The sequence below is a fragment of the Phoxinus phoxinus genome (assembly GCF_949152265.1).
Source record: "Phoxinus phoxinus genome assembly, chromosome: 7".
In the NCBI taxonomy this organism is placed as follows: domain Eukaryota; kingdom Metazoa; phylum Chordata; class Actinopteri; order Cypriniformes; family Leuciscidae; genus Phoxinus; species Phoxinus phoxinus.
In genome coordinates, this window is record NC_136882.1 from 18,394,396 (window position 1) to 18,417,140 (window position 22,745).

The 22,745-nt window shown below is 40.7% G+C and overlaps 1 protein-coding gene across 12 annotated transcripts in view; it reads left to right on the top strand.

The window, feature by feature from the left end:
- The window catches only part of thsd7ba (thrombospondin, type I, domain containing 7Ba), a 305,630-nt gene that overhangs the window by 161,506 nt on the left and 121,379 nt on the right, over window positions 1-22,745 (top strand). For all 12 annotated transcript variants that reach the window (XR_013798191.1, XR_013798192.1, XR_013798193.1 and 9 more), the window contains 4 exons: window positions 10,873-11,716; window positions 18,689-18,937; window positions 19,387-19,556; window positions 22,167-22,322. Coding sequence is in view for 8 of the 12 variants with exons in the window: in XM_079617501.1 (XP_079473627.1) it covers window positions 10,873-11,716; window positions 18,689-18,937; window positions 19,387-19,556; window positions 22,167-22,322 (1,419 nt within the window). In the remaining 4 variants the exon portion in view is untranslated. The remainder of the gene's footprint in view (window positions 1-10,872; window positions 11,717-18,688; window positions 18,938-19,386; window positions 19,557-22,166; window positions 22,323-22,745) is intronic.

Here is a 22,745-nt window from a genome sequence, read left to right on the forward strand (position 1 = left end):
ATCCCATTAATGTAATGAATTAAAGCATGATTAAACTTTAAATGCATGGATAATCGCCCCCATTCACAGCCACACTCAAATGTTGCGTCCACAATTTTCTGGTATTTTTTTTTTTGCTGTGTTACCTCATTTGCACAGTTCCTTTAGTGAATGGTGCTAAAACAATGCTGACAGCTCATCTATAAAAATAATTTCCCGGTGAATTCCCCCTTAATGTTGAGAAAAGCACAGATGGCGTGTTTTGAACTGCAGTAAAAGTGCGGTCCTTCCAGTGTTATTTCATCTTTAAAACACTCAATTTAAACAAGGTCATTGTGGGATCTCTTGAATTCTCAGTGTTGTCACAGTTACTTCTCGCTGCCTGACAGAGATTTAGATTGTGAGTATTTAGAGGAACACATCAGCGCGACAGACGATCTTCATCTTAATCTCACTGCTGTCATGGAAATCTGCCCGTTTTCGGTCTGATGAAGTCCTTTCCCTCGTTCAAAATGCGTTTGCGGTGTTCCCAGATGCTCGCCCTCTCTGGTTACATCGTCTTTAGAACTGAAGAGGCTCAGTGACAGTGAAAATGAGCAAAAACATGTTGTTATCTCAATTGTACAATTTGGGCCATTTCAATTTTCCCTCTAGGATTTGTGTCCTTGGTCTTCTCGTCGCTGTTTTTCCTTCAGTTGGCGTGTGATACCAGTGTTCCTGATAGCTTTGGAGAGGTGAGAGTGTATCCTCATTCAATTAGCCCTCAGCTCGCATGCTCTCTTATGTCAAGAGTCATTTACACTACAGATGACATGCAATTACACCTCAGGAATAATATGAGTTTGACTGAGCCTGTCAGTCACTCCAGCGGCGAGCCATATCTCTCTGCTCTCTGTGTAAGAGCCTGTGGCGTAACTTTGTTTTAAAATAATCAGTGGGCAGGAGTGTGTGTGTGTTGGGGTTGCTAATACAATGCTATATCAGGTACAATAATTCATGTTTAATTTCAATAGTACATTGAGTTTAATTTATCGACATAGAAGTCATGTTTAACGTTATAGTTTCATCCTTAAAATCTACAATATATTGTCAGTCACAAGATTCTTCATGTTAGTGAATAAATACATAAATCCGCTATAATTGTTAATGTGCTCTTACTGTCTGGTGGTAGAAGTTTTGTTAAGCGTATCAGAGGTTCCGGGTTCTTATCCGCCCTCGTGTTTTGTTTTTCTCTCTCTCTCATTAAAAACAAAGATGTTCATCAGTGATTGTATATCAAGAGCAGTGACATGTTTTGTACATTTTGTTTTGAGATTTCACTGGAACGAATAGAGAGTCTCTGCAACGGCGTTAAGCGGTATATTGAAGTGCTCGTCTGTGTGAAGGCTGTGCACGAAACTGATATGCAACAATTAACACTTAGAATGATTTCTAAAACAACACATTCCAGGGCCAGATCGCCTCTTAACAAATGAACAAAATGAATATTCTGCTAGTCAACTGGAGATGATTCATTTGTATTGGATACATTTGTGCTGCATGCGAGATGGGGACATGTCCTGTCCACAAATTACGCCTATGGTAAGAGCAAAATTTGGCAAGCTTTTCAAGATATAGTGTTTGAATTACACTGTTGTATTGCTTGGTTAGTGAATGCACACGGAACGGCACAGAATTTTAGATTCTTTTTTAAATAATCACACATTTAAAATGTAGGCCTATGTTAAGAATTTTCAACTATAGTTTCAGAACATACAAGTAAATAATAAAGAAGAACAAAGAGACATTGTACAAGCAATGAACAAAAAGTGCTTTCAGTATCTAAGAGTGCTTTAACGTGCCCCTATTGCTTTTTCGAATATTACCTTTTTATGCAGTGTGTATTATAGCTGTTTGGGAATGCAAAATGTCTGCAAAGTTTTAAAGATCAAAGTGCATGGCAAATAAAGTTATTGTCTCATAAAAGAAAGAATCAATTCTGAACCTCATCGATGCGGAAACTAGTCGTCTCACTTTCTGTTACATACCTGTGTAACAATGTGACACATTTGCATAATGTCAGCTTATGTTCCTCACATTGACCAGCCCTCAAACACTGTAGTTATAGCTGAGGCCTGGAAGAATTTGTTTTTTGTTGTCGACGTGTCGAGAAGAAGCTGTTTTCAGTGTTGCCAATCTACTTTGTATGCACTTCAAAACGATGAATCGATGGAATTGATACAAAAAACTGACTCCATCGTTGCTGTTCATATCTCTGTGTATCAAGCCTCTGGAGCTGAAATTCAGATATGGTAATAGGCGTTTCTGACACGAGATGTAAACAGTAGACCAATCACAACAGACTGGGCCATCTGACCAATCAGAGCAAAGTAGACCAATCACAACAGACTGGGCCATCTGACCAATCAGAGCAAAGTAGACCAATCACAACAGACTGGGCCATCTGACCAATCAGATCAGAGTAGGCTTGCGGAAAGGAGGGGTTTAGAGCGACTGAATCCTCAAGCTAACCGCAGACTCTTTGAGAAGTGGGGTGATGCGCAAGTGTTTCTGACCTTGGATGTATATAAACTAGGGGTGGAGCCGAACCCGAATACGGTATTCGGAAAGGCACAAATAACGTGTTTTTTACAAATACTTATTTTGAACAAATACTTTTAAAAATATTTGTATTCGGGAACAAAAAAAACTTTATATCAAAAAGCTGTGTTTCCTTATGAGACCGCCGTGCACGCCCGGATGAGTGAGTGAGTGACGGACACAGGCTGCTCCACACAGCAACAGGGAGCGAAAAAACTCTTAACTCCATCACTATTTTTGTTGAATAGATGTTTGTACCTTAACTGGGTTCCTGAGGCAGTTTATAACTTTCGGGAAGCGGAGTTTGATCGGGAGATTATTCCATTACGCTGCATTATTGACGTCTGCAGTCGGGTGCTCTCATGTTCGCTCTGTTTACGTAACGTCAGCTGTTTAGCGCGGTAATTTTTAGACAATAGGCTGTTGACAGAGTAACGTTAACGTTCGGTTAAAAAGTTTAAAAATGCTTGTGTAGTTGTGTCGAATTGTATGCACATGTGGGAGTTATATGGTACGTTTAAGTTACTCTGTCTTTTGCAGACAGCAAGATGTAGGCTGTATGCTTCATAATGTTCACAATGGTATTTTATAGTTGTTGGTTTAACCACGGATGAGGTAATGGCTGTTATGTTATTTTCTTTTCAATGACGTTCATTGTTTCATTGCTGGATTTATGGAAAAACATCAACCAATATTGCATATACATAATTATTATAATGGATATAATTAAAGAATACTTACACTATAACGTAAATTAGAAGGGTAACGCAAAAAAAAAAAATTTTTACGCCTATTTTGAATTTTATCCGAATACAAATACAAATACTTTTCCCCCCTCAACAAATACAAATACAGATACAAATAGCGGCTGCTTTGCACACCCCTAATATAAACCTATTGTAGGAAACCTTCGAATCAAAAGTAGGAGCCTTTGAATTAGCACAATATGGGGCACTTTTAGGTATCTGGATGTTTTCCAGTCAAGAGATTTTTCTCTTTCTCAGCTTTGCTGCTTTTCGATTATTACTGATGACATCATAGACCGCAGGCAATCTAATAGGCTGCATTCACACCAGTGCACAGATATAATTTGACTTCAAAGCATTTTGAGATACAAGTGCATTTATCCACTTGCACTGAGACACACAGCCACAAGTGCTCTTTACAAAGCGTATCTGAGCATTTGAAAGCATCTGTCTGTCAGTAAGTGAGTTTCATGTTGTTTGTTTATTTTATTAATTTGAGTTAAAAGCCTTTTTGGGATTTTAAATCTTAAGTACACACATGCTGTATGGGTTGTCAAAATTAACAAAAAACAAAACAAGTCAAAACACTACTATCAATATATATTGCACGATACAGACTTTTTACAGATAATAATACTCTCAGCCTTAATAATTCATTTCACTGTTTTTAGTTGTTTGCCTTCCAAATGTTGCCATAAATGCACATCTGAGAGAAAGAAATCAACAAATAATGATTATAATTATGAGTAATGCTGTGTCTGAATTTCCACCTATTGGGAAATGAAGCGGCATCTTTCCAGTGGCCCGTGGAATAAGTAGGAAGCTCCATCGTTTGACTGCATGTCAAACAGGATCTGATGCAACAGCTGGTATCACTCTCCATTTCAAAAGAAACAGCTCCATCAATAATGTGATTGATATTCATCATCTATGCGACTGTCCAGTCTTTTTAGCAGCGTACATGGCAGACTGAAACAAAACTGTGCCTATGTGTTTGCTTTCATATAAAATCATTTAGAGTGAATACAGGATTTGACTCAATCAAGGTAATGAATAATGAAAAGAAACACATTATACAGGTCAACAGTAACTGGGATGTTCTTTGAGTTCCCCTTATTCACCTTATGAACTGTTGTTGTTTTAGGAGATATTCAGTCATTCAGTAGTGTTAAAGTATGTAAGAAATGTATTTAAATTAATCAAAAATGGCCCTGATATGTCAGAAGACATTAAGTAGAGCGCTCTACAGTAATTTGAAAGTAATTGCAGTACCAGTTTTGGCCACAATCTTACATACGGTTCCTTTAATATTTGCCCAAATGCTAATTTGGGCAAATATTCAAAAGAATATCAAAAGAAATGTTATCAAATGAAATATCAAAAGAAATGTTCAAAACATTTAGCTTAATTGTTGCCAACATGTCTTTAGACATATTTCGTATTAAAGTGATGGTATAGCTACAAATGTATCTGCGTAGTGGCACACATGGCCTTAAACTAACTTTTTGCCACACCTGCAAATGGCCGGTGACTTTAAAAAATGTACCAGCCATAAATATTTTTTACCGGGCATGAAACTCTTTTTTTGCAAAAACAGGCAGTTATGACACCAAAATGTTAGATACCAGTGAAAATGCACAATTCTCTATTCCATTTTTTGATACCACAGCTGAAACTACTTTAAAATTAAACCATAATTAAAGACAAATAAGCAGTCAGTAATCGCACAAAGAAATACAACAGAACATCTATACAAAAAATAAATGAACATTGCTGTTCGGGTATTTTTTTTCAGGTACAGTAGTTCTAACTGTAGTTTTCAGGTAGGATACAGAGATGTTTAAAGTAATCAAATTTAAAATAATCACTGCATTGTCTTCACTGTATAAATGAAACAGATGAATTCGTATTAAAGGTAAAAAAAAAGTTATTCAGAAAAGAGCAGTGAGTGATTTTCTCTCTGTCTTTTGTTTTATTAACATTAACGACACAAACCGCATCAGGATTATTAGGCTGCTGTCACTTTAAGACCTGCACGGATCCAACATAGGCTATACACGTGTTTTATGCTCACTTAAGACATAATCGACTATACTAGGATACTTTGTGTGGATTTGTTCTTTTCATAAAAATAATTATTTCATCAAATTAATTTTTTTTTTTTACTGGCCAACACTTTTTACATTTTTTTTCTGATTTTGACTCACTTTTGGCGCTTTGTGAGTTAATTTTAGGCCTTGGTATTACAGTTATGTGTGGCTGTGTAGTATCTACATATTTTAATATTTTTTTTATTATTAATATTATTAAGATATTTTATAGTTATGTTTAAGTAGAATTCCATCTAATTCAGTTCTAAAACCAGATCTTATTTTAATGCTCTCATAAAGCATTTCAATTATTCTTTGCTAACTGCATATGGTTTATTCATGGTTAAGATATTGTGAATTAAACTCTTTTAAGCACACTCACAGAGAGTAATTGCAGTATTTAGCTTAAATCACTTCATGATTCTGGACGTGAACTTTCTCTGGATTTGATTTTAGCACTGCAAAGGTTGCATTATAATCACAAGCTGTCACTCAGGCTGGAGGCCGCTGACAATGTGAACGTACGTTTACACCGGAGCTAAATTTCCACACTTTATACTTAAACTTACTGACAGACCTGGCAGGGGTGGAGAAAAGTGCAGTTTAAGAGATGTTACCGTTCACAGTTCTTGCATGCACCTCACCTCCAACATCTGGAGTGTTAACTGTAGCTCCATCTGGCTGGATGAGCCTGAGATGTTTGTGTTTGTGTTCAGCGTCTCTGAGTGTTGCTCCGCAGCTGACTGAACTCCACTCAATTATTAAGTAATTAAACATCAGTCATCAATATTTCTCATCAATCCAAACAGACACCTGGATGAAATTAAGAGCAGTAAAAGATGGATGGTCTACAAGTTTATAACCACATGAGGTGCCATATATACGAATGCAATAATTAAGCACTCGCTAGACTGAATAAATTAAACACGACAGGATTCAGCATGGAGATATAGTCATGAATAATTTAGTAGCTCGCTTAACAGTTAATTTCAAGTCTCACAATAATTTGCATATTGATGGAAATTTGTCAAACTTCTGTTTATTTTAGTAATAAAATGCAAGGCATAGTGAGCAAGTTTATATTTAAACGTGCTATAAAAGCAAGCCTCAAATTTGACTTTTACTGAATGCACTGTAGTGCTTTGATACAAGTGTATGCCAAATGCATTAATGTTAATGTAACAAACATCTGGGCTAAGCTGACAATACAACAACCAAAAGATTTGGAGCAGTGTCGAAAAGACATTGATTTTGTTTAATGTAGATATGTATTTGTCTGTTTGTGGTTATCTGTATGAGTATGTCATTTTATTCTATTGTTTTTTTTTTCTGTCAAATTTTGTGATTATTTACTCACCTCCACTCGTCATTTTATACAGTTTATTTTGTCTGTGGAACTATTCTTTTGACAAAATGTCCCTGAAAAAAATAGCATATGGGTTTGATGCAACTAAATTATTACTATTTTTTTGTGAATTATGCTTTTAGCATGTAAGTGGAATTGTTACTTGTCATAATAAAAAACATCATTACACTTGTCTGCAATCAGGCTGTGGGTGAGAAGAATAGGCCTCCTGGTGTGTCAAGCGCAGTGCTGATCCCTTGATGTAGTTACAAAAGCTGTAATGAATGGGGCGATGCCACTGGCTGTAGGTGAGACCAAAAGAGGGGCAGTGGGATGAGAAGGGTCTGGCCATTGATGGACTGTGTGATTATTCAGCCCTGGAGGTGTAGATCTCTGGAAAGGAACGGTTTGTTGTGTTTGCTGCTGCTCTGTCAGTGTAATCACTCTGAATCAAGCTGCTATAAATCACTTGCACAGCACAGCTGGTGCTGGAACAGCCGCACTGGCTGGGACGAGGCTGGGATGCGGGGACGCGTTGTGCTGACCAGGTGCCGTGGATTGAGAGGAGCTAGTGGCTTGTTAGGGATCAGTGATTCACTGATTTTATGAGCTGGCTGGATCATCAACAATCAGCAGCTGTGTGTGTGTGTGCAGGTGTGTACACATGTTGAGGATATTTCATGTCAGTTCTGCAAACTGAACGCTTTAGCTCAAAGCACCAGTGGGAGGAAGGTGCAGTAGGTTTGCATTGTTAGACTTTTGATCGATACAATGTCTGAACCATATTGCTCCTTATACTGGCTAAGAAATGACAAACACATACAGTATGCATATGCGTATGCATGTATTTATATTGGGACTTTTCAGTCTTTGTATCATTCTTCTTGTGTTTGTTCCAGACGGACTTTAAGCCTGCATTAGTGGTGGGGAAAGAGTTTTCCTCTGACTCTTTCCACAAGTTAAATATTTGTATAGGTATCTTTCATACTCACACTTTGTTTGGGTTTCCATATATGACACATACCTGCAAACTATTTGCCGTTTTGAATCAAAATATGCCATTGCAAAGAGTTTTTTTCTTCTTCTGCACAATCATCGAAAATGGGAATCGTACATGTTTAGGCCCTATATAAAAATGACAAAATGACTATCCTTATGTGTAATTTATGTTGGTAGACTGCAAATTAATCAATTGTAACCTTTATAATGATGTACCAATTGGGGTTCCCTGTATAGTTTACAGCATTAGTTGAGAGATTTTTTTTTTATTTGAGGAAATTAGCCATGTACTACACCTGATAGGCCCCAAATTAATTAATATTGAATAAAAGTTAATCGAATCGCATGGCCAGCCCTATAGTGTCAATAAATGTTTCGTTTTTTTACTTTGAAGCAAATGTTGTAGTTTTCCTTTATTTACTTGTCAAAGTGCACCAAAATGCTTTATTTAGATGTTAATATCACAAAAAAAACCACCAACAACTATATAGTTCATAAACATTTCACCTTTTTTACCTCTTCTGAATTTTCAGGTCTGAGGACATTTACAGTACACCTCTCACCACATGTAGTGGGTTGTTGTAGTGTCTGTATTGTAGATATTTGCTCCACTCTTGATCCTTCACTCTGAAATCGGTGTTCAGCGTTACAAACAACCATGTTGAGTCTGTGCCTGCTGGTTTCTGTATAGCCCCACAAGCTGTAGTTCACACTCTAATGTCTATGAATATGAATATGAATATCTGAGGTTGAGAGGGTCTGCAGACTGAGAGGGTTATTCATCTTTGGTCTGCGCAATATAATATTTGATTCCCCTGCTTTTTAAACATCTGAACCAGTTCAATACAGCAAAGTTGACTCAACCATTAGCATGTTTGGGCCGAAACTATCAGTTTGTAAACAGTGATTATTTTTGTAATTTCATTCTGTGTGTGAATGAATGTGTGAGTGACACAGAAATGACACACTTCAGCTTCAAGTGTGAATTTAAAGAACACAACAGCTGCATTCACTAACTGAATCTTGTGGTTTTAGCCTGAAGGTTTATATATGCAGGTACAATAACAGAGGACGAATCAATCTTGATCCATTTGTGCAAGTGCAGTCAATCTATAGACTCAGTGGAGGGAGTCTGTGGGAGGCAGTGAAATGCCTTTAAACGTTGGTATTAGCTTGGCTTCTTTAGGGGAATGAACGTGAAATGATGGTGTTTACATGTTATTAGCCATTTTACACACTTAAAAGTGTGTGAGAGACGTTTAATTCCTTCAGTTAAATGCATAAACATGGTGTTGTGGTAAACCTGTGGCGGTGTCTCATGAAGAAATAACTTAATGATGTGCTCCAATGAGCTACAGTACTACTCAGCAATTTAGGATGTTGTAGCTGAGTGTGCTGCTTTCCGGCTAACATGGATTTTTTTTTTTTTTTTTTTTTTTTTTACCTTCTATTTTCAGTTTGCACAGATGAGTTTTTAATGTGGCCATCAATTTAAAATGAAACAAAAAGCTAACATAATATCATTTTTATTATACCAAGTCCCTAATAACACACATGCTGTACAGTGCAACAATTGCCAAAGTGTCTGTTCAACGTGCTTGTTCACTATTGGAAAATGTAAATTTCCTTAAGCATTTCTTTATCTGCTGTACAGTGATAATAGAATATTCGGTCCCACTTTATATTAAGTGTCTTTAACTACTAACATTGAAATTAATCATTTGATACAATGGACTTATTTTGTACATATATGTTTTTACTTTGTACTTCTATTTTATAAATCAATTGCTTGGAATTACAATTGTAATTCATATATGTTACATTTGTAATTACACCATTGACCTGTGTGTCCCTTACACCTTAAACCACCCTTAAACCTACCCATACCAGCACACCTGTCCCTAACCTTACCCGTATCACATCTCTATAGCAGAAGAAGGATTTTACAATACAACATGAACACAATAAGTACATTGTACTTGTTGTTCTATGTAAGTACATAGTACTTAAAGCCACTTAATATAAAGTGGGACCGAATATTCCTTGTTGGGTGTTAGTACAACGCTCAGCAGATTTTTTAGCAGTGTTTGTAATGTTTTAATTTTTTTCATTCAGATATTTGATACACTACCATTCAAAAGTTAGGGTTCAGTAATATATATTTTTTAAAGAGATTAATTATTTTAAAAGTAAGTAAAAGTGAGTGTAAGGACTTTTACATTGCAAAACTTTAGCATTTTACTAAAACTCTATATCATATGAAAAAAAAAAAGATATGATCACAAAAAAGATCACACAAATGAAGCATCACACCATTTTAAACTGTGATAATAATCAGAAATGTTTCTTGAGCACCAAATCAACAGAATGATTTTTGAAGGATCATGTGACATTGAAGAATGGAGTAATGATGCTGAAAATTCAGCTTTGCCGTCACAGGAATAAGTCAGAAAATGATTTTAGCAACAGAGTTATTTTATTAAATTATTTTATTACATTTTTTATAATTGTCGTGTTTTACTGCATTTTTTATTATATAAATGCATCCTTGGTGAGCATAAGAGACTAAAACGTTTAAAAAATAAATTCTGACTGACCACACACTTTTGAAATGTAGTGTACGTACAAGTTAATGTTGATCAGTGTCTGTCAGGCTTAAAAATGTTATTTGATATGATAGCTTTATGTGATGAATAAATCAACATTTCCCATATTTCCCAAGTTTTCTAAATTTATTAAATTGTATAATTGTTCCTTGCATTGTGAAAGTTCATCTGGGTCTGTCAGGCTTCAAAAATGACACACACAAAAAAAGTGAAGCAATATGATAGCTTTGTCATAAATAAACCAAAGTTTATGGAGTTATTGTGTGAATATCCTTCCTGTTGCTTTAAAGAAATCCAAGAGTTCGGAAAGACATTAGGTGAGTACATGATGACAGAATTCTATTTTTGGGTGAACTAATCCTTTAAAGTAGAGCATAATGCTGTCCAGGTGATGCGCTCTATCACAGATATCCTGATGATTTATGTGCGCGCACTGGGTTGAGCTCATAGTTATCAGTGCTGAGGTATTTGTGTGAAATAATTAAGTTCGAGAGCTATTGTTCATTCTTTCCTCTCCACTTTTCCAGGTCAGTGGGGCAGGTGTATGGGGGAAGAATGTGGAACTGGCGGGGTCCAGTCCAGAACGGTGTGGTGCATCCACACAGAAGGCTGGACCACGCACCACTCCAACTGCCGGCACGCAGACAAACCCGAGAGCCAGAGGTCATGTTTTAAAGTGTGTGAGTGGCACCAGGATCTCTTCGAATGGGAGGTGTCAGAATGGGGGCCGTGCGTTCTAGCCCTCTTCCAGTCCAACGAGCTCAAACCTCGGACTGCGGAGTGCGTCACGGCCCAGCACGGCATCCAGAGACGGAAAGTCCATTGCGTGCGCACCTCGAACCGCACGGCTGTTACGGAGAGGATATGTGAGTTCTTCTCTCCACGACCGGCGCTCGAACAGGCCTGCTTGATCCCCTGCCCTCACGACTGCGTTGTGTCCGATTTCTCCTCCTGGTCCGGCTGCAGTCGAACTTGCGGCACGGGTCTCCAGCATCGGACCCGGCATGTGCTAGCTGCGCCGATGTACGGAGGTGCTAACTGCCCTAACCTCACCCAAACGAGGAATTGCGCAAACCTTTTGCCCTGTCCGGTTGGGGAAAGCGAGCATCACTACAGCCTTAAAGTCGGCCCCTGGAGCGAGTGCAGGCAGCCGCAACACAAGGGCCTTTGGATGAGCGGAAGGACCATGCTGGACTTCAGCACGGGAGATACCGAGAGGAACACCGTGAAGCGGCATATCCAGAGCTCCCAGCACCACCATCACCACCTCCACCACCACCACCACAGCCTCAAGGGCTTGGACGTGGAAATCGGCTACCAGACGCGCCAAGTCCGTTGCGTGCGCAGCGACGGCAAGAACGCCATGCTGAGGTAAGAAGCCCTGAACGTACGCAGGCACATCAGGCGTGTCTATTCAATTTACAATAATCTGTGTACAAGCAATGCATGCCTGAAAGACAAACCCTCTGAGAACATAAACCCTTTTAAGGTCTAAATCCCAGATTATGCTCTTGAAAGCAAGGTACTGCTGCTGCTTGTGTGAAAGGAATTGCTGTGCAGCTGGATTTTTGAAGCGGCTCTGTGAAGTGGGCCTGGCTAAATCGGTTAGTCCTCCATTAATCTCCCTCCCGCTGCCGTACTATACAAGGTGAGCAGAGAGACATGCCTCTGGCAGCAGCGGCGGCAGCATGGGAGAGCTGGATCTCTGAGCAGAACTGACTCTGGCGTGATGGAAAGGATTGAATTTACTCTCTCGCTGCAATCTCTGCGTCCATAGTATGAGTTTGGAATGACGGTCAATCACTGTTGCGCTGTAGTTTGTGCTTTATTCTCGTTTCGCTCTCGCTCTCGGTAGAATTAGAAGTCGTTGAGATGTAGCTCATCCTTCTCTCACAAAGAGTATGGATTTCCTGCAAACTGAGGATAATGAATGCTGGAACTAAGGCAGACTTTGAACATGACTTTAAAGATGCCTCCTTTGCAAAATATTGATTCACAGACAGGCTCTCATGATAAAGGTTTTAAGTCTCAAATGTAGACTTTCATGTCTTTGCTCTATTTTACCTGTGTTATGGTGCTGTCTGCTGCAGCTTGCTTTCTGAGGTAGTTTATGTCTAATAGTACAGGGGTTTGAATATTTTAGACACCATGGAGCCCAGATAGACTATAACCCAGATATAATCATCCCTGTGAGAGGAACACCCGTCCTAAACTTTAAAAAAACAAATTTATACTGTAAAAAAATTATAAAATTATAAAATTGTAAAACATTATTAGAAAATTACATTACATTAATTTATTTGTTCCTGTACAGTTAGATGTATTATTTAATACATTTACATTTTATTATATATATTTATTTTAATCATATGATTTATTTAGTTTAATCTTATTAATAATCGAATAAATACACACTACAAATAATGCACATCTGCCCATTATTTGATTCCATTTTGTGTTCACTGTGAAAGCTCACTTTGTCGCAAACTACATTTTCTTCTTAATTTTACATTTTTGTCTTAATTTTATAATGTTCTCTGCTCTGCCTCTGAGGTCCACTTATAATGTTATCAAGCTTTTTACATTAAAAACATACTAATGTAGAAGTAATAAGCTATTTTTTATCCTGTTTTGACCCTCTCTCTCAAACATGACGTTTTGATATACGTGTCACATTCAAGACTTGAATTAAATGACCACTGCTATGATTGGGTAATCGTTTTGCATATTAAAATAAGTAGGCTAAGTACTTGGAGTTACCACAGTTACATTATAATTGACAAAGGCTGACTTACTGTGTTTTGAGTAAACAGAATTATGAATAAATATACCATCGTTTGTCACACTGTTGTTCTCATAGGTTAAGCTATTCATAGTTCATCCCTTTCGATAAAGTTGTGTTGCAAATTTAATGAAACGTGTCGTAATGTCTTACTGATGACAAAACAGAGGATGGCGCTCACTGCAGCTTCTTCGATCTGTAACAGACAAAGCAATTAGTGACACATGACACAATTTTAGGATCGGATCCAACAATCGGATCCAATGTAGTTCACTGCATCATCTTTTATTTTCAGTCTATCTGAAAAGCCTGCGTTGAACGGTTTGTTGTTTAAAAACGAATCCGCAGTAAAATGAAGCGCACAAATGAACAGTGTCTTACTGAATCGTTCTAATTGGAACTTTGTTAAAAATAAAGTTCATCCACACTTTCTTAATGTTAGGATCACAAGGAAGGTAGTGCAAAGATTGTGTTGTTCCACAACTTGGCACTTCAAAACATCTTGTAACCCTCAGAGGCATCTCTATAATTTGTTGCTTGAGTAACCCTGTTTTTGCCTCTCTCGTATTTACCACTACATAACGTGCAAATTGGTGTGCGGGGATAAAGAGGCAATGATGTAGAAGTAGGCGTCTTTCGTCGCACTATGACATAATAATGTGATAAAAGAAATGAGTCGTTTTCTGAGCTTGGTTTCAATAAAAGCTATTTTTATACTAACGAGGAAGTTTAGGTTCGGAAACTTATAGTATAATGACCTCTTATGCCAAAAGATCAAGGAGAATTTGATTTCTAATATTGTGTGTGTGTGTTTTATATCTATAAAATGGGTGATGTATTGCCTTATATGAAGTGCAAACAGCTGTATAACTGTAAGAGCATAAAGCAACACTTCTTGGTGTGACTTTTTAAACAGACTGTAAAATGGGGATCATCCCTTGTTAATCCTCATGTCAGGTGAAAAGAGGCTGCTACACTTTGACATACAAATATCTTCATTTTTCACGCTTTTGGCATTGTCACCTGCCATTGGGTTATGAAGACAAAAGCTTAAATTAGAGTTGACGTAGTGCAATTTTGCATTTCTTGGGTGTTGCGTGTGTCATCTGCGGTTATTTCCACTGAGATCAAATCTGCATCTGACAGCAAGACCTGACTATATTCTGTCAGTATATGCATTTTTTATATGTGAATCTTAGTTGGTTCAGCGATTGAAATGTCTTGTGTCTATGGAAAGGCAAGTGTTCTTGCTGCATTTTTCATCCGTTCTTTCTGAGTTTTCCACATTTGCTTAACACAGATTTTGGAGCATCTTCGTTCAGTTGTAAGTGGAGAGAGTGTGTAGGGGCTTGTAGAGCAGAATGCGGTCTGACAGGTTTACTACAGGTGTAGAATAACAAGAGAGAGGCCGCGGTGTTATTTTACAGTGAGACTCTAATTAACATAATCATCTGTAAATCCTACGTGCATGCTTAATGAAATGTAGTGATTTGAATATTTCCCACCTGAGTTCAATTTCTGCAGTTTTTCCAATTATAGTCCAATTATCATTTAAAATCCATCCATCCATCTTCTTCCGCTTATCCGGGGCCGGGTCGCGGGGGCAGCAGTCTAAGCAGAGACACCCAGACTTCCCTCTCCCTAGACACTTCCTCCAGCTCTTCCGGGGGGACACCGAGGCGTTCCCAGGCCAGCCGGGAGACATAGTCTCTCCAGCGTGTCCTAGGTCTTCCTCGGGGTCTCCTCCCGGTGGGACGTGCCCGGAACACCTTCCCAGGAAGGCGTTCAGGAGGCATCCGGAACAGATGCCCGAGCCACCTCAGCTGACCCCTCTCGATGTGGAGGAGCAGCGGCTCTACTCTGAGCTCCTCCCGAGTGACCGAGCTCCTCACCCTATCTCTAAGGGATCGCCCAGCCACTCTGCGGAGAAAGCTCATTTCGGCCGCCTGTATCCGGGATCTTGTTCTTTCGGTCATGACCCAAAGCTCATGACCATAGGTGAGAGTAGGAACGTAGATTGACCGGTAAATCGAGAGCTTCGCCTTGCGGCTCAGCTCTTTCTTCACCACGACAGACCGGTACAACGACCGCATTACTGCAGCAGCTGCACCGATCCGTCTGTCAATCTCCCGTTCCATCCTTCCCTCACTCGTGAACAAGACCCCAAGATACTTAAACTCCTCCACTTGAGGCAGGAACTCTCCACCAACCTGAAGTGAGCAAGCCACCCTTTTTCGACTGAGGACCATGGCCTCGGATTTGGAGGTGCTGATTCTCATCCCAGCCGCTTCACACTCGGCTGCAAACCGTCCCAGTGCATGCTGAAGGTCCTGGTCTGTAGGGGCCAACACGACAACATCATCCGCAAAGAGCAGAGACGAAATCGTGTGGTCCCCGAACCTGACACCCTCCGGCCCCTGGCTGCGCCTAGAAATTCTGTCCATAAATATTATGAACAGAACCGGCGACAAAGGGCAGCCCTGCCGAAGTCCAACATGCACCGGGAACAAGTCTGACTTACTGCCGGCAATGCGAACCAAGCTCCTGCTCCGGTCGTATAGGGACCGGACAGCCCTTAGCAAAGGACCCCGGACCCCATACTCCCGGAGCACCCTCCACAGGCCGCCTCGAGGGACACAGTCGAATGCCTTCTCCAAATCCACAAAGCACATGTGGATTGGTTGGGCAAACTCCCATGAACCCTCCAGCACCCTGTAGAGGGTATAGAGCTGGTCCAGTGTTCCACGGCCGGGACGAAAACCGCACTGTTCCTCCTGAATCCGAGGTTCTACTATCGGCCGTAATCTCCTCTCCAGTACCCTAGCATAGACTTTCCCGGGGAGGCTGAGAAGTGTGATCCCCCTGTAGTTGGAACACACTCTCCGGTCCCCTTTCTTAAAAAGAGGGACCACCACCCCAGTCTGCCATCCCAGAGGTACTGTCCCCGACCGCCACGCGATGCTGCAGAGGCGTGTCAGCCAAGACAGCCCCGCAACATCCAGAGACTTGAGGTACTCAGGGCGGATCTCATCCACCCCCGGTGCCTTGCCACCGAGGAGTTTCTTGACTACCTCGGTGACTTCAGCTTGGGAGATGGACGAGTCAACCTCCGAGCCCTCAGCCTCTGCTTCCTCAATGGAAGACGTGACGGCGGGATTGAGGAGATCCTCGAAGTATTCCTTCCACCGTCCAACGACATCCCCAGTTGAGGTCAACAGCTGCCCACCTCCACTGTAAACAGCGTTGGTGGGGCACTGCTTCCCTCTCCTGAGTCGCCGGACGGTTTGCCAGAATCTCTTCGAGGCCAGCCGATAGTCATTTTCCATGGCCTCACCGAACTCCTCCCAGGCCCGAGTTTTTGCCTCCACAACCACCCGGGCTGCAGTTCGCTTGGCCTGCCGGTACCCGTCAGCTGCCTCAGGAGTCCCACAAGCCAACCAGGCCCGATAGGACTCCTTCTTCAGCTTGACGGCATCTCTTACTTCCGGTGTCCACCACCGGGTTCGGGGATTGCCGCCTCGACAGGCACCGGAGACCTTACGGCCACAGCTCCGAGTGGCCGCTTCGACAATGGAGGTGGAGAACATGGTCCACTCGGACTCAATATCTCCAGCCTCCCTCGGGATCCGGTCGAAGCTCCGCCGGAGGTGGGAGTTGAAGATCTCTCTGACAGGAGACTCGGCCAAACGTTCCCAGCAGACCCTTACAGTACGCTTGGGTCTGCCGAGTCTGTCCAGCTTCCTCTTCCGCCATCGGATCCAACTCACCACCAGGTGGTGATCAGTTGACAGCTCCGCCCCTCTCTTTACCCGAGTGTCCAAGACATACGGCCGCAGGTCAGATGAAACGACCACAAAGTCGATCATCGACCTACGGCCTAGGGTGTCCTGGTGCCACGTGTACTGATGGACACCCTTATGCTTGAACATGGTGTTCGTTATGGACAAACTGTAACTAGCACAGAAGTCCAATAACTGAACACCACTCGGGTTCAGATCAGGGGGGCCGTTCCTCCCAATCACGCCCCTCCAGGTTACACTGTCGTTGCCCACGTGAGCATTGAAGTCCCCCAGTAGAACGACGGAGTCTCCAGTCGGAGCACTTTCTAGCACCCCTCCCAGAGACTCCAAGAAGGCCGGGTACTCTGCACTGCCGTTTGGCCCGTAGGCACACACAACAGTGAGAGACCTATCCCCGACCCGTAGGCGCAGGGAAACGACCCTCTCGTTCACCGGGGTAAACTCCAACACATGGGGGCTGAGCTGGGGGGCTATAAGCAAACCCACACCAGCCCGCCGCCTCTCACCATGGGCAACTCCAGAGTGGTGAAGAGTCCATCCTCTATCAAGGAGTGTGGTTCCAGAGCCTAAGCCGTGCGTAGAGGTGATACCAACTATCTCTAGTTGGAACCTCTCAACCTCACGCACAATCTCAGGCTCCTTCCCCGCCAGCGAGGTGACGTTCCACGTCCCTAGAGCTAGTTTCCGTGTCCAGGGATCGGGTTGTCGAGGCCCCCGCCTTCGACTGCCGCCCGATCCTCTCAGCACCGGCCCCTTATGGCCCCTTCTGCAGGTGGTGAGCCCACGGGAAGGCGGCCCCACGTCGCTCCTTCGGGCTGAGCCCGGCCGGACCCCGTGGGGGGAGGCCCGGCCACCAGGCGCTCGCATACGAGCCCCAACCCCGGGCCTGGCTCCAGGGTGGGGCCCCGGCTGCGCCATACCGGGCGACGTCACGGTCCTCGATTTATTGCTCCTCATAAGGGGTGTGTGAACCGCTCTTAGTCTGACCCGTCACCTAGGACCTGTTTGCCTTGGGAGACCCTACCAGGGGCATATAGCCCCGGACAACATAGCTCCTAGGGTCATTCGGGTACTCAAACCCCTCCACCACGTTAAGGTGGCAGTTCAAGGAGGGGCGCTCAAGGATCATTTAAAATGAAGTGAAAATAAATGCTACACAAATGGATTATGATATACTGTACACAAGCAATTGAATCGGGTGACTTATACGCTAATTAGATATCCAATTTGTTGTGCATTTATTCATATTTCATATTGCAGATGTTGCTTTGTAGGACACAAAGGTGAAAAACTAATTTAAATATCCTTCACTTTACATTCATTACACTGGTGTCTTGCTATGCAAAAAAAATAAGATGCACTCGTTTGCTTTACAATCACTCAAGTATACTAAGAATAATGAAAAATGATAAATTCACTTGCCACATATGTTGTATTATTAATTATGCAAATTATGCACTGAAAAGTTGGCTGAAAATTGTTGCTATATGTTCTTAATCTGTTGTTCTGTGAGTTTGTTTAAACTGAATCACAAATTCATAACTACAAAATGCATAAAGGTTTTTCATTATGCCCTATCAATTAGCAAGAATAGAGGAACAATTGATGGCTGTTATCTCACTTTATAAACCATATTCTCTCTATGTTCTTTTAACTCTAAATGGCAGAGACTTTCTTCTGTTCTTTTTGGCAGCATTGAAATGTTTGAATATATTTTCCCTGTGCTTCTCATTCTTAATTTATTTGTTTTCTTGCTCATAGTCTTTGTACCCTTGACAACGGGCCTGGAACATTCCAGTCGTGCATTATGCCCAGAGACTGCGAGACCTCTGATTGGTCCGTTTGGAGCCCTTGTTCAAAGACATGCAGGGCATCAGACATGTCGCCTGGTTTCCGGGTCAGGACTCGAAGCATAACGCAAACCCCTATTGGACTAGGCAAAGAATGCGCTGCTCTTGAAGAAAAGGAAGCCTGCAACATCATCGGAGATTTACTTCCAAACTGCCCTAGGTTTGTATTTTAGCCTCCCAATAATAATTCATTTCTACTGAATGTGAAAGTGTAAAAAAAAAAAAAAAATTGTACTAAATGATTTTTCATGTGTTGTGTTCAAGTATTTATTTACTGAACCCCTGTTGCATCCGAGCATTGCAAAGATTGGAAGAAGCTAATTAATGAGATTAGGTTTTTGATCAATAGCAGCAGACTGTTATTTCATTAAAAACTGCTGCTTTATGCATCATAACACTTTGCGTAGTCAATGCGTTTTCATTAGTAGATGGTTTCCTACCGGAAAACAGGACGCTAAGCCTATTAGTATCTTTCAGCGGCAGGCAGCTCTCTGTGTTCATTTATCCAATGCAACTTTTGAGAGGAGCCCAGCACAACGTAATGAGACTATAGGTCCAAAACAAAAGAAGTGTGTTTCACCACAGCGGGTGCGTGCTTTTGTTCTCCAGGTATGTGTGGAAGAGCACAGATTGGGGGGACTGTCAAGTGGCCCCTCTCCTCAGCCAGCAGGACAGAAGGCTTAACAATGTTAGTGTTCTCTGTGGTGGAGGGATTCAGACCAGGCAGCTGTACTGCGTCCAGGTCCCAGACAACTCCACCCCTCATCACAGAAAAGAGGGTAAGGTTCAGTGTCTGTCTGACAGTGAGTACAGCGGTATGGCTATACAACAATGTATGTTTCTGTGCATCTTTTCAGCTGCACGTGTTGATTTTATCATAGGTTATATAGTATACACTACTGTTCAAAAGTGTGGGGTCAGAAATGAATACTTTTATACAGCATGGATGCATACAGAATAATTGTACAGTATAAATCTTTCTATTTATCGAAAAAATCCTGAAAATAAATCTATAATAAATATCACCTTTTCCACATTTTTTTTAAGCAGCACAACATCAGCTTTATAATAATAATGAAATAATATTTCTTGTGTATCAAATCAGTATTATAGTGATTTCTGAAGGATCATGTGACACTGAAGTCTGGAGTAATGATGTTGAACATTTTGCAGTTTTGCAATCACATTTCAGATTAAACATATTAAAACAGTAAACTGTTATTTGAATTTTTTTATTATTAAATGTATTTTTGATAAAATAAATGCAGCTTTGGTGAGCTTGAGATTAGAACATTAAAAATTCCCAAACTTTTGAACGGTAGTGTACTATAACCAAGTCACCTTAAGTACTAATCATCAATATTCAAAATGAGTCTATGGCTGCATCCGGAATCGCATACTTCCCTACTATATAGTAGGTGAGAAACAGTACTGTATGTGACAAAAGAAATATGTCAGAATATTTACAGTACCCAGATGACCTACTTCTCCCGGCGAGATTCTGTGTGCATACGATGGACACTTTACTATCCCATAAGGCCACGGGAGAGGATTTATGAATTGCAGTAAAGCATCGTAACTGGACGTCATAATGACAACATTAACAATCATAGTATGTTCGAATTACTTTCATACCACACACAATCATACTATATAGAACATACTTTTTTAGCGGCCGTGAAGTAATTACTTATTCAAAATAAGTACCCACTCAAGAGAGTATGCGATTTCAGACGCAGCCCATAACTTGGAGTATGTTAACTGAATTCCTACTGGTCAGTCCTTCACATTGCAAAGCCTCATTCATTTTGTTTTAAGAAATCCAGATTGAAAGGTCCTTTGGTTAGTCATTTTTCATTAGCCGTGAGTAACCATACCTTTAAAAAAAAAAAAAACTTGTTTCTAAGATTAGAGGTATTTAAAGGGAGTCACCTTGTTCTGAAATTAATTTAGAGGAGCTGCACTAGCCAGATGAAAGCAGTGTTTGGATGGATTTGAGACATGCTGAGCTGAGAAAGGCATACAGATGAAGATGACTCCTTTCAATCAATGTTGTTTGGGGATATAGATCAATGAAAATCAACAGTGATGTTTGCTTTCCACCTGACCCAGAAAACTCACACTAATGTTAACAGAACACAGTCAAAGTGTGAGACTTTCAAAAGTTTTGCCCAAACTTTTGAACACTTGTCACATTGAGAATCAATGCAATACAAAGTCAATGCAAAATCTTACTTTCTTACTCTATGTCCTGGTCTTATTGGAACGATTTGTTCAGTGCATGTTATTCTAGAACAAAAACAAATTGTATTCATTTGCTCGTCCTCTGAAACAGCTTTACTTTTCTGCTGATGTTTTTAGACCATGCAGGCTATTGGATAATATGAATCCATACCTAAATAGTTATTTAAGCATTGTTTCAACAAATTCACATTCAGTCTGGCTCCATTCTAGTACGTAACTCTCTCATTTCACGATTCTAATCAATTATTGATGGATGCAATCATGTCCCACCATAAAAGTGTTCACCTTGAATATGTTTTCACTCGAAAATACATGAAATGTCAAAATTTAAATGTGTTGCAAATTGTCAGCATGAAATGGAAATTTGATTTACTAAATTGCATATTAATGATTTTATAACAAATCAACCATGCATGCGTTTCATTTTTACTTTTATTTTTTTGACCTTGCAATGTTTTATCAAAATATCAATGTTCTTCCGGGGAAACGACAGATCTTTCTTTGGTGAGGAATCGCGGATCCATCCTTAAAGGGATAGTTCACCCAAAAATGAAGAATATGGGTAACCAAACAGTTTCTTGCCCCCATTGACTTATATAGTATGGCGAACAAATACTATGGAAGTCAATGCGGACCATCAACTGTTTGGTTACCCATATTCTTTAAAATATCTTCTTTTGTGTTCAACAGATGAAAGAACCTCATACAGGTTTGGAACAACATGAGGGCGAGTAAATTATGACAGCATTTTCATTTTTGGGCGAACTGTCCCTTTAAGTCTCACTCCTTTCTTACAATCAATTCTTCATTTCCTTCATTCCTTCATTCAATCAACAACTGATGGACACAACCAAGTCCATTCTGTTCTTTTTTCCATAATCCGTTTCACTCTGATATACGTCACAACATGGAAGAACTTGTTATTTCGCTACTTCCTTACATTTTGACTCTAAACTAAATACTAACATTGGTTTACAAAGGCTTTGAAATGGATTTTATTCTTTGTTTCGGGTTGGGAATTGTTGCTCAGCATGAGAGATCAGAAATTATACTCAAGCTGAATTATATTTTGTCAAGAAAAATTGCCTGACAAATGGATTCTTTCTCACTATACCGTACGTCTTTGTCTTTCTGTCATTTTTCAGTGTCTAGGCCTGTAAGTGGGCTTCTCTGTGCAGGAGATTTGCCATCTGCGGTGCAGCCCTGCTCCATACCGTGCCCACAGCTGTGCCTGCTCTCATCCTGGTCCTCCTGGGGGGCCTGTCTCCACGACAACTGCATGGAGACACATGGACGAAAAGGTAGGACAACATGGGAGTGAAATGTCATCAATAATTAAAAGAAACCCTGCCCTCTTATTAATAAATATTGAATAAAATTGATGATTGTACCACCTCTCCACTGAACTAAACCCAGAGGTAACAGTATCTAAAGCTGACACCACTTCTGGTGAGAGGTGATAACATCTGTCACTGAAGCGAGCTGGAGGAGTACTACCCTATAATGAGAGAATTTAGCAGAGGGCAGACTGATGTCACATGAATCAGTCATATATATATATATATGTGGGGCTTTCAAGCAGAAATGACTCATTCTGGGCAATCGCAAGAATAATCCCAACGGTGCTGCACTCTTATCATTCACCTGCTTTGCTTAGACAAAATGAAGGTTAAAAAGCAATCCATATGCATGTATATTGAAAGATTTCCTAATTTAAGAAATTG